Source organism: Rhinopithecus roxellana, chromosome 8 (genome assembly GCF_007565055.1).
Source record: "Rhinopithecus roxellana isolate Shanxi Qingling chromosome 8, ASM756505v1, whole genome shotgun sequence".
In the NCBI taxonomy this organism is placed as follows: domain Eukaryota; kingdom Metazoa; phylum Chordata; class Mammalia; order Primates; family Cercopithecidae; genus Rhinopithecus; species Rhinopithecus roxellana.
Window position 1 is genome coordinate 129,637,634 of NC_044556.1, and position 11,971 is coordinate 129,649,604.

Here is an 11,971-nt window from a genome sequence, read left to right on the forward strand (position 1 = left end):
ACCTTAAAATATGTCCCTTTATGCCGATTTTGCTGAGGGTTTAATCATAAAGGGATGCTGGATTTTGTCAAATGCTTTTTCTGCATTATTGAGATGATCAAGTGATTTTTGTTTTTAATTTTGTTTATGTGGTGTATCACATTTATTGACTTACGTATGTTAAACCATCACTGCATCCCTGGTATGAAACCCCTCTGTCCATGGTGGATTATCTTTTCAATATGTTACTGGATTCAGTTCACTAGTATTTTGTTGAGGATTTTTGCATCTGTGTTCATCAGGGATATTGGTCTGTAGTTTTTTTGTTATGTCCTTTCCTGGTTTTGATATTAGGGTGATACTGGCTTCATAGAATGATTTAGGGAGGATTCCCTCTTTATCTTTTGGAATAGTGTCAATAGGATTGGTACCAATTCTTCTTTAAATGTGTGATAGAATTCAGCTGTGAATCCATCTGGTCCTGGACTTTTTTTGTTGACAATTTTTTTATTACCATTTCAATCCCACTGCTTGTTATTGGTCTGATCAGAGATTCTGTATCATCCTGGCTTAATCTCGGACAGTTGTGTATTTCCAGAAATTTATCCATCTCTTCTAGGTTTTCTAGTTTACGTGTGTAAAGATGTTAAAAGTAGCCTTGAATAATCTTTTGTGTTTCTGTGTTATCAGTTGTAACATCTCCTGTTTCATTTCTAATTGAGTTTATTTGAATCCTCTATCTTCTTAATCTCGCTAATGGTCTTTCAATTTTTATCTTTTCAAAGAACCACCTTTGTTTTTCATTTGTCTTTTGTACTTTTTTTGTTTCAATTTCATTTAGTTCTGCTCTGATTCTGGTTATTTGCTTTCTTCTGCTGAGTTCGTGTTTGGATTTTTCTTGTTTCTCCAATCCCATGAGGTATAACCTTAGATTGTTTATTTATGCTCTTCTAGACTTTTTGATGTAGGCATTTAATACTATGAACTTTCCTCTTAGCACCAACTTTTGCAGTATTCCAGAGGTTCTGATAGGTTGTATCGTTCAGTTCAAATAATTTTTAAATTCCCATCTTGATTTCATTGTTGACCCAGTGATCATTCAGGAGCAGGTTATTTAATTTCCATCTATTTGCATGCCTTTGAGTGTTCCTCTTGGAGTTGATATCCAATTTTATTCTGTTGTGGTCTGAGAGAGTACTTGATATAACTTCAATTTCCTTAAATTTACTGAGGCTTGTTTTGTGACCTATCATGTGGTCTGTCTTAGAGAATATTCCATGTGTTGATGAATAGAATACATATTCTGCATTTGTGGGGTAGAATGTTCTATAAATATCTGTTAATTCCATTTGTTGTAGGGTATAGTTTAAGTCCATTGTTTCTTTGTTGACTTTCTGTCTAGTGCTGTCAGTCGAGTATTAAAGTCCCCTACTATTATTATGTTGCCATCGATATCTAATTTCTTAGGTCTAGTAGTAATTGTTTTATAAATTTGGGAGCTCTAGTGTTAGGTGCATGTATATTTAGAATTGCTATGTTTTCCTGTTGTACTAGTCCTTTTGTCATTATATAATGTCCCCCTTTGTCTTTTAACTACAGCTGCTTTAAAGTTTGTTTTGTCTGATGTAAAAATAGCTACTCCTGCTAGCTTTTGGTGTTCATTTGCATGGAATATCTTTTTCCACCTCTTTACCTTAAGTTTATGTGAGTCCTTATGTGTTAGGTGAGTCTCCTGAAGGCAGCAGAAACTTGGTTGGTGAATTCTTATCCATTCTGCAGTTCTGTATCTTTTAAGTGGAGCATTGAGGCCATTTACATTCAATGTTACTATTGAGATGTGAGGTACTATTCTATTCATCATGCTATTTGTTGCCTGAATACCTTGTTTTTTTTTTCATTGTTATTGTTACATAGGTCCTGTGAGATTTATGCTTTAAAGGAGGTTCTATTTTGGTGTATCTCAAGGATTTGTTTCAAGATTTAGTGCTCCTTTAGCAGTTCTTGTGCTGGCTTGGTAGTGGCGAAGTCTCTCAGCATTTGTTTGTTTGGAAAAGACTGTATCTTTCCTTCATTTATGAAGCTTAGTTTTGCTGGCTACAAAATTATTGGCTAACAATTGTTTTGTTTAAGGAGGCTAGAAATAGGACCCTAGTCTCTTCTAGCTTATAGATTTCTGCTGGGAAATCTGCTGTTAATCTGATAGATTCTCCTTTATAGGTTACCTGATGCTTTTGCCTCACAGCTCTTAAGAGTATTTCCTTGGTCTTGGCTTTAAATAACCTGATGACTGTGTGCCTAGGCAGTGATCTTTCTGTGATCAATTTCCCAGGTATTCTTTGAGCTGTTTGTATTTGGATGTCTAGATCTCTAGCAAGACCAGGGAAGTTTTCCTTGATTATTCCCTCAAATACATTTTCCAAACTTTTAGATTTCTCTTCTTCCTCAGGAACACCAGCTATTCTTAGGTTTGGATGTTTAACCTAGTCCCATACTTCTTGGAGGCTTTGTTCATTTTTTAAAATTATTTTTTCTTTGTGTTTGATGGATCAGGTTAATTCAAAAGCCTTGTCTTTGAGCTCTGAAGTTATTTCTTTTGCTTGTTCAATTCCATTGCTGAGCCTTTCTAGTGCATTTTGCATTTCTCTAAGTGTGTCCTTGATTTCCAGAAGTTGTGATCATTTTTTATTTATGCTTTCTATTTCACTGAAGAATTTTTCTTTCATATCCTGTATCATGTTTTTGATTTCTTTAAGCTGGACTTCATCTTTTTCTGGTGCCTCCTTGATTAGCTTAATAGTCAACCTTCTGAATTATTTTTCTGGCAATTCAGAGATTTCATCTTGGTTTGAATTCATTGCTGGTGAGCTGGTGTGATCTTTTAGGGGGGTTAAAGAACCTTGTTTTGTCATATTACCAGAATGATTTCTCTGGTTCCTTCTTATTTGAGTAGAGCATATAAGAGAAAAGATCTGGGATTCGAACGGCTGCTGTTCAGATTCTTCTGTCCAACAGGATGCTCCCTTGATGTGGTGTTCTCTTCTTTCCCCTAGGATTGGGGCTTCCTGAGAACTGAACTGTGATGATTGTTTTTGCTCTTCTGGGTTTAGCCAGTAAGTGGAGCTACTGGGCTCTGGGCTGGTACTTGGGGGTGTCTGCAAAGAGTCCTATGATGTGATCCATCTTCAGGTCTTGTAGCTCTAGATACCAGCACCTCTTCTGGTGGAGGTAGCAGGGAAGTGAAGTGGACTCTTTGAGGATCCTTGGTTGTGTTTTTGTTTAGTGCACTGGTTTTGTGTTGGTTGACCTCCAGCCAGGAGACAGTGCTTTCAAGAGTACATCAGCTGTGGCCCTATAGGGAGGATGCAAACTTGCCCTAGGCATACCTGGTTAAGTATTCAGGTTTCTCAGCCAGTGGGCAGGGCCATAGAGCTCCCAAGAGATTATGACCTTTGTCTTTCGCTACCAGGGCAGGTAGAGAAAGATCACCAACCAGGTAGGGGCAGGGATAGGTGTGTCTGAGCTTAGCCTCTTCTTGGGGAGGGCTTGCTGCGGCTGCTATGGGGGTGGGGGGTGGGGGGTGGTTCCCAGTCCAGTGGAGTTATACTCCCAGGGGGATTATGGCTGCCTCTACTGAGTCATACAGGTTGCCAGGGAAGTGGGGGAAAGCCGGCAGTCACAGGCCTCACCCCGCTCCCACGCAGCCTGAGGTTCTAAAGGCCAGTCTCACTCCCACCGTGGCACGGAGCACCGAGTCTATTTCTAGGCAGCTGGTGACCAGGGCTGAGAACTTGCCCTAGACCACGAGCCTCCCCGTTGAGTAAGCAAGAAGACTCAGTTTTTCGGCATCTCAGGCAGCCTTCAGGGGTGATCCAGTTTCTTCAAAGGGTCTGTGGATTCTCTCAGCTTTCCCTGTTTGCTACAAGAACTACCACAGGAACATAAGTTCACGACGTGAGTGTCCACGTGCTGCTTTGTCTGTCCAAGCAGGAGCTACAAGCTAGTCCTGCCTCCTATCCAACATCTTAATCAACTATATTTAAACATTTATCCTTCTTTAATTTCTAGCAATGATGTTTTGTAGTTTTCAGTGCATAGGTGTTTTTCATCTTCTGTTAAATTTATTCCTAAGTATTTAATATTTTTATACTATTGAATAAATGGCATTTTAAATTCAATTTTTTATGATCACTGGTATATAGAAATATAGTTGGTTTTCATATATTCCGTGACCTTGCTAAACTAATTGGTTCTAATAGCTTTTTTGGGATTTTCTGTATAGACATTTCGTATGTTGGGGGAAAAAATCAGTTTACTACTTGTGAAATTGTTTGCCATTTTTCCTTTTCCTTGCACTGGTTAGGACTTCCATTATAGAGTTGAATAGGAGAGGCCAGAGTGACGTCCTTGCATTGTTGTTGATCTTATAGGGAAGCATTTTATCTTTTACAAATAAAGTATAATGTTAGCTGTAGCCTTTTTGTAGATGCTTTTGGTAGGCTGAGAAAGTTCCAATTTATTCCTAGATTTCTGATAGTTTTTATCATGAATGGGTGTTGAATCTTATCAAATGCTTATTCTGCATCTGTTGAGATGATTATGCTGTTGCTTGTTTTGACTGTTTATGGGATGGTGAATTACATTGATTTTCAAATATTAAACCAACCTTAAATTCCTGGGATAATGCCCTCCTGGTCGTGATATACTATCCATTTTATATAATGTTAGACTCTATTTGTTAAAGTATTGTTAAGGATTTTTATGGCCATGTTCACGAGGGATATTTATCTGTAGTTTTCTTTTTTAATAATGTTTTTGTTTAATTTTGGTATCCAGATAATGCTGCTGTCATAAAATAAGTTGGGAAGTGTTTCCTCCTCTTCCATTAATATTTTCTGGAAGAATTTGTGTGGAATTCATATTATTTCTTCCTTAAATGTTTGGTAGAATTCAATAGTGGGGACCTCTGGACCTAGAGTTTTCTTTGAAGGAAGGTATTTTAAGCTAATGTCTTTAACAGATACAAAGTTATTGATTATCAGTTTCTTCTCAAATAAACTTTGGTAGTTTTCTCTTTCAAGGAATTTATCCATTTCATCTAAACTGTAAAATTTATTAACATACATTTTCATATTCCCTTATTTTAATATCTCTAGATATTAGTAATTTGTGCCATCTTTTTCCCGCTTGATCTTAGTGTGCCTAGAGGTTTATCAATTTTATTGAACTTCTCAAATAACCAGATTTTTTGTTCCATTGATTTTCCTGTTTATCTGTGTTCTATTTCATTATGTTCTTTCTTTTCCCTTCCATTTGATTACTTTGGGCTTAATTTTCTTTTTCTAGTTTTTCAAATTGAAACCTTAGATCATTCATTTTATAGTTTTTCCTAATATGTGTTTAGTGATACAATTTTCTGTCTAAACCCTGCTCTTGCTGCATCCCATAAATTTTGATATGTTGCATTTTCATTTTCATTCATTTCAAAATATTTTATAATTTCCCTTGTGAATTTTCTTCTTGACCTATTGGTTATGTAGAATTATGTTGTTTAATTTCCACATACTTGGGGGTTTTCCAGATGTCTATTATTTATTTCTAATTTAACTTGTTGTGATCAAGTAACATAAATTTTAATTCTTTAAAATTTTTGACACTTTTATAGCCTACAATGTGCTCTACTTTTGTAAATGCTTTATCTGTACTTTAGAACAATGTATATAGTCTGATGATAGGTAAAGTATTTCATAATATCAGGTCGAGGTGATGAATAGTGTTGTTTCAATCTTCTGTATCCTTACTAATTTACTAATTGTTCAATCACTTATTGAGAGATAATTGTTGAACTCTCTAATTATAGTAGTTGATTTGTCTTTTTCTTTTTTCAATTTTAACAGGTTTTGCTTCAAGAACTTTGAAGCTCTGTTAATTAGGGTTATTATGCTCTCTGGATGAATCAATCCACTTATTATTAATTTACTCTTTATCTTTCATAATATTCTTTGCTTTGAAATCTATTTAGTTGATATGAATAAAGACACTCCAAATTTCTTTTGATTTGCATTTGCAGGGCATATTATTGCCATCCTTTCACTTTTAACCCATCTGTATCTTTATACTTAAAATAGCTTTCTTGGCTGGGTGCTGTGGCTCATGCCTATAATCCCAGCATTTTGGGAGGCCAAGGCAGGAGGGTCACTTGACCCTAGGAGTTTGAGATCTGCCTGTGCAACATAGTGAGACCCTGTCTGTACAAAAACTTTTTAAAAAACTAGCCGGGTGTGCTGGTGTGCACCTGTGATCCTAGCTGCTTGAGAGGCTGAAGCAGGAAGATCACTTGAACCCAGGAGGTTGAGCCTGCAATGAGTGGCGATTGCAGCAGTGCATTCCAGTCTGGGCAGCAGAGTGAGACCCCATTTCAAAAACATAAAAATGTAGATAGATAAAATTTTGTAAACACGTGGTGTGGTTTTGCGTTTTTATCAATCTTGACAATCTCTTTTAATTGGAATGTTTGGACAACTTAAGGTGACAATTGATATGGGTTAATATACATTATTTTGCTGTTTGTCCATTTGGTCTTATGCCCTTTTTTCTCTTTTCCTACCTTTAAAGTGAGGTTTTTAAAATTCCATCTTTATCTCCTTTATTGGCTTGGTAGTTTTGTTCTTTTTTTAGTGGTTTAGAGTTTATAGTATATATCTTTAAATTGTCTCCTTCAAATGATACCACTTTATGTATAACATTAAAACTTTTCATTTTTCCCATGCCAGCCTTTTAGCTATTGTTATTATATATTTCACTTTTTAAATACGTTGTAAACCCCACAATCCAATTCTTGGATTGGATATCAAAAATATCCAGTTCTTATTATTTTTGCTTTATAGTCAGTTATCTTTTAAAGATATTAAAAATGAGAAAAGTTTATGTTTACTCACACATTTTCCATTCCAGTGTTCTTCATTCCAATGTATAAATTGGGGTTCAGCAGAGAGCCAAAAAATAAATCTTTTTAGCTTTGTAGGCCATATGATCTGTGGCAATTATTCAACTCTGCTGTTACAGCATGAAAACAGAAAATAGGTAAATGAGTGAGAGTAGCTGTGTTACAATAAAACTTTATAAAATCAAGTGGATTTGGTCCACAGAGCCAAAAAAATTTAATTTTTTTTCTGTCACCCTTCCCCGGTTTTCTTGCAACTGCAGTTACACATGTGGTAGACTGTTTGATGTTGTTCTATTGCTCACTGATACATTTCTTACTCTCAGAGTTTGCTGTGTCTCATTTGAGTTTGTTTCTACTACTATGTCTCCAAGTGTATCAGTCATCTTGTTCAGTTTCTAATTCAGTGTTTTTTGTTTTTGTTTTTTAAGACAGAGTCTCGCTCGGTCACCCGGGCTGGAGTGCAGTGGTGCACTTTCGGTTCACTGCAACCTCTTCCTCCCAAGTTCAAGCGATTCTTCCACCTCAGCCTTCCAAGTAGCTGAGATTACAGGCTTGTGCCACTACATCCAGCTAATTTTTTAAGTTCTAAAATAATGGATTATGCCTCCTTTTTCTCTGAAATCTATGTTTTTAAGATCTAGAGACAGGGTTTCACTGTGTTGGCTAGACTGGTCTCAAACTCCTGACCTCAGGTGATCTGCCCGCCTCTGCCTCCCAAAAGTGCTGGGATTACAGGTGTGAGCCATGGCACCTGGCCCAGTGTATTTTTCTTCTCTAGAGGTTTGACTTGGGTCTTTTTTATATCTTCCATTTTTTTCCACATTATAGTCATGTTTTCCTTTTTATCTTCTTGAATAGAGTGCTCTTTAAACAAGTGTTATAATATCCATGTCTTATGATTCTATCATATATATAACTTTTGAATTCTGTGTCATTTCTGAATCTGTTTATATTGATTTTTCTCCTGATTATAGGTCTTATACATTCTCTGTATCTGGTAATTTTTTATTGAATGTCAGACACTGTGAATTTTACATTGTTGGCTTAATTTCTTTCTAAATTATTATTATACTTAAGTTCTGGGATACATGCGCAGAATATGCAGGTTTGTTACACAGGGTATACACGTGCCATAGTGGTTTACTGCACCCATCAACCTGTCATCTACATCAGGTATTTGTCTTAATGCTATCCCTCCCCTTGCCCCCCACCCCCCAACAGGCCCCAATGTGTGATGTTCCCCTCCCTGTGCCCATGTTCTTATTGTTCAACTCCCACTTATGAGAACATGTGGTGTTTGGCTTTCTCTTCCTGTGTTAGCTGAGAATGATTGTTTCCAGCTTCACGCATGTCCCTGCAAAGGACATGAACTCATTCTTTTTTATGACTGCATAGTATTCCATGGTGTATATATATGTTGGCTTAATTCCTTCCCTTTCTCCTTTTCTTCCTGTCTTTTTTTGGGGTGAGGAGATGCAGTTTAATTTCCCAATTTTTTTTTTCTTTCAGTGTTCCTTTTAGGTTTACTAGGCTGGTCTGGAAAAGCCTGTGGTCTAGGTCTGGTTTGGTTTGGCTTTGCTATTTAGGCAGTACCTAATACCTTCTGAGATTATTGATGGACTTGATGTTGCATGTGTTAGGATGTCTTTCCACTATGGCTGATGAGAACACAAACTGTTTTGTCCCAATGTAAGATCTAATGATTATTCTGCCTGCTCCTTTCTGGTAGTTTTTCCCTGGCCTTCATAGTTTGCTCACACACACAGGAGTCAGATGACTACTCAGTCCAAGACTCAAGGAGACCTCTCAGCAGATCCTCAGTTTCTTCTCTGTCTCTCTGCAGCTGCCTCCTCTCTGGTACTTTATATCCACAAATTCTAGACGCCTAGCCTTTCTGAATTCTGAACTTTCTTTTCTCAACTCAGTAAGACTACCTGGTTCAATCTGGATTCCTCCTCCTCATACTACAGCCTGAAAATTCTTTTCAAGCAGTGAGCTAAAGCACTTACAGATTGCCTTCTCTCAGGGGTCACTGTCCTGGGATGCTTGTTCAATGTCTGAAAGCTGTTGTTTCATACATTTTGTCCAGTTTTCCAGTTGTGTAAGGCAAAAGAGTAAATATTCTTGTCGAAAAACACCATGACTGAAAGCAGAAATTTTGCTACTCCTAAATTCTTTGGTCATGTGTTCCTGCTTTTCATGCCTTTTAATATCTGAGCTCACCTAAGACTTCCTGTAAAATCACATTATTTAATTAAATTATTCTTTTTCCTCTCTAGTAGACACTGTAGTTTTATGATCAGAATTTCACTTTTTAGAATATGCTGTCAAATCCTCCTTGAACATCTCTTCACAAAAGTGTAGAACATATACCACGCGTTACTCTGCTAGATGCTAAAAATGCAAAGATGAATTAAATAATGGATTATGCCTCCTTTTTCTCTGAATTTTTGAAATGTATGTTTTTAAGATCTAGAACAATGCTATTCAAAACGTAGCCTACATACTGGTGCCAGTTTGAAGGGTTTGCCGCAGTGGACTACACTGTAAGGAGTTTATTCCAGAGTATTCAAGCAGCTACATTGCTGAACACGTGCTTAGCTCACCTGAGTTTTTTTTTTTTTAAGCAGGACTTTCTTGAAAGAAGCAATGTGTTGGTTTAGATGCCAGAAGAAGCACCTTCTTTCATTGTAGGCAGGTAATAAGCGGTTTATAGACCAGCTACGAGTACACATCTCAGAGTGCTTAGCATCCCCTTCCTTGGCTGTTAGGAAATCTCAAGCATTGCAGTTCCAGCCATTTTATTAAAAGGGTTATTTCTTCTTAATTAAAATGAATTACTTAGGCATTCATTTTATGGCTGATAACTGGTTTGGGGGATTTCTTAGCAACCACAGTCTAGGATGGTTTTATTTTTATCCTGGCACAGACTTGGAATTGGAACAACTTTGGCAACAGAGAGAATGCCTGTGGGACACCATTCAGCTTAGTGCTGGAAGGAAATAGAAGCACTTATGGGCTCTTCTCTGGGATTTCTATTATATCCAATTTATTTTTATGACATCCTAGAAATAAAGCATCCCTTCCTTGTTCATAAGTATATTTTCCCTCTCTCACCTTCATCCCAACAAGATTTATTTTATCTCAATTCATGATTCCCCATTTCCTTTCCATTTGTTGACTGGTTTCTAAGTCTCATCTTCTCTGATTAACCATTGGTAATTGTCGCTACCTAACAGAAAATGATTGTAATACCAATTAATATAGAACTAGAATGGGGGAGAGAAGGCAGTAAGTATGAGAACCCCGTGAAAAGATGTTTGTGTACTCCTTCTTTTCCAGTGGAAAGCTCACCAGAGATCCTAAAGAATGAAGATTTTTCTAGCAGCCGTGCTGTTACAGTGTACAATGACAAGAGCCAAGAATCCATGGACCAGCTGTCTTTGATTTTGTCTTATGAGTGCCAGATTTCTCAGAAGCTCTACATTCCTCGAAGTACAGCCACTGCTGCCTTAGGTGCTGCTGCACGGTTAGCTACATCCAGGAGCTTCTTACACTGGTACCCCAGTGTGAAAAGGATGGAAGCATGAGGGAGGGAGGGAGGGAGGGAGAAAAACAGAATCCAGCCACTTAGGCCTTGATAAACTCCCAGGCCAAAATGAGGAGGTGTTGAAGCAAAATCGTATCTTGATTGTTGATACTTTTGTCTTTCTGTGGCTATATGTTAGCTTTATTAGGCTAACAGTCTACTTTGATGTGTAAGTATTGATATTTACTGTTAATCTTGATTTTTCTTGATTTTATTGTGTGTTGTTTTGTTCACCTTTGTTTTTAATGTAGTTTAAAGGATATTTTGTGTGTGTGTTTGTTTTTCTTGTACATTATCATGACTGATAAATGAAAATTGAAAAACTAATGTTTGTGATCCATATTTGGCAAGACAAAATAGTCTCACATTCCTATCTCCAGAAAAAAAGGATATCTGACTCTTAGGGCTGCTTTCTAACTTGAAGTCTTCTATATCATAGAGCATCATCATGTCTTTGAAATATTGGGATCAATAAGAAAATCTACACCCTGAAGCATTGGTCATATGAATACTTTTACATTTCAAAAAAATTAAGCTGTTTGCAGTAAAGGTAGTTTCTGAAATGTAGCCAAGCCATCTCTATAATTATCACAGTTCCCAAGAGCCTTAATGTAGCAATCGTTCCACAGTGGCATTTTTTTTTTTTTTTTTTTTTTTTTTTGAGACGGAGTCTCGCTCTGTCGCCCAGGCTGGAGTGCAGCGGCCGGATCTCTGCTCACTGCAAGCTCCGCCTCCCGGGTTCACGCCATTCTCCTGCCTCAGCCTCCCGAGTAGCTGGGACTACAGGCGCCCGCCACCTCGCCCGGCTCGTTTTTTGTATTTTTTAGTGGAGACGGGGTGTCACCGTGTTAGCCAGGATGGTCTCCATCTCCTGACCTCGTGATCCGCCCGTCTTGGCCTCCCAACGTGCTGGGATTACAGGCTTGAGCCACCGCGCCCGGCCACAGTGGCATTCTTTAAGCATTTATATAACATGATGTTCTCTGAGGTCAAATTCTGTGAAATGTGATATGGTAGTCTGTTCAGCTCATAATATAAATCATCAAAAAAGACTGAAGGTAAAATTTTAAAATGTGAGTAATGCTAATTTTTTTTTTACCAGACTTACACCTAGATTTTAAAAATATTTTACACACAGCATTAACCCCCAAAACAGAATTTCTTAGAAGTAAAATCTGAGAAAGAGCTGTAAATCGTGAGCTTGCTTCATGTAACAACAAGCTGTATTCTCACCCATATAGCTGCTCTTCTAAGGCCTCCTTTTTTGGCATTAAATGACAGAGCTGGTCTCCTGGTTCCTCTCTCTTTTTCTACAATAAGGAATTCCTCCTCTTTCCTTCTCAACTACTTAATTAGCAAAGTATCCACTAAGGAAGGGGGTCGGAGGGGGGTAAATACAGAAATACATTCAGAGTATTATCATGAGACAAACCAAAAGTCTTTACTGATCATTTTCTGTT

The 11,971-nt window shown here is 37.5% G+C and overlaps 1 protein-coding gene across 6 annotated transcripts in view; it reads left to right on the top strand.

Moving 5' to 3' along the window:
- Window positions 1-10,838, top strand: part of TDRD5 (tudor domain containing 5) — a 90,446-nt gene extending 79,608 nt beyond the window's left edge. For all 6 annotated transcript variants that reach the window (XM_030936262.1, XM_030936260.1, XM_010375673.2 and 3 more), the window contains one exon: window positions 10,265-10,838. In XM_030936262.1, coding sequence (XP_030792122.1) covers window positions 10,265-10,512 — 248 coding nt within the window. In that variant the 3' untranslated portion in view covers window positions 10,513-10,838. The remainder of the gene's footprint in view (window positions 1-10,264) is intronic.
- The last annotated feature ends 1,133 nt before the right edge of the window (window positions 10,839-11,971 follow it).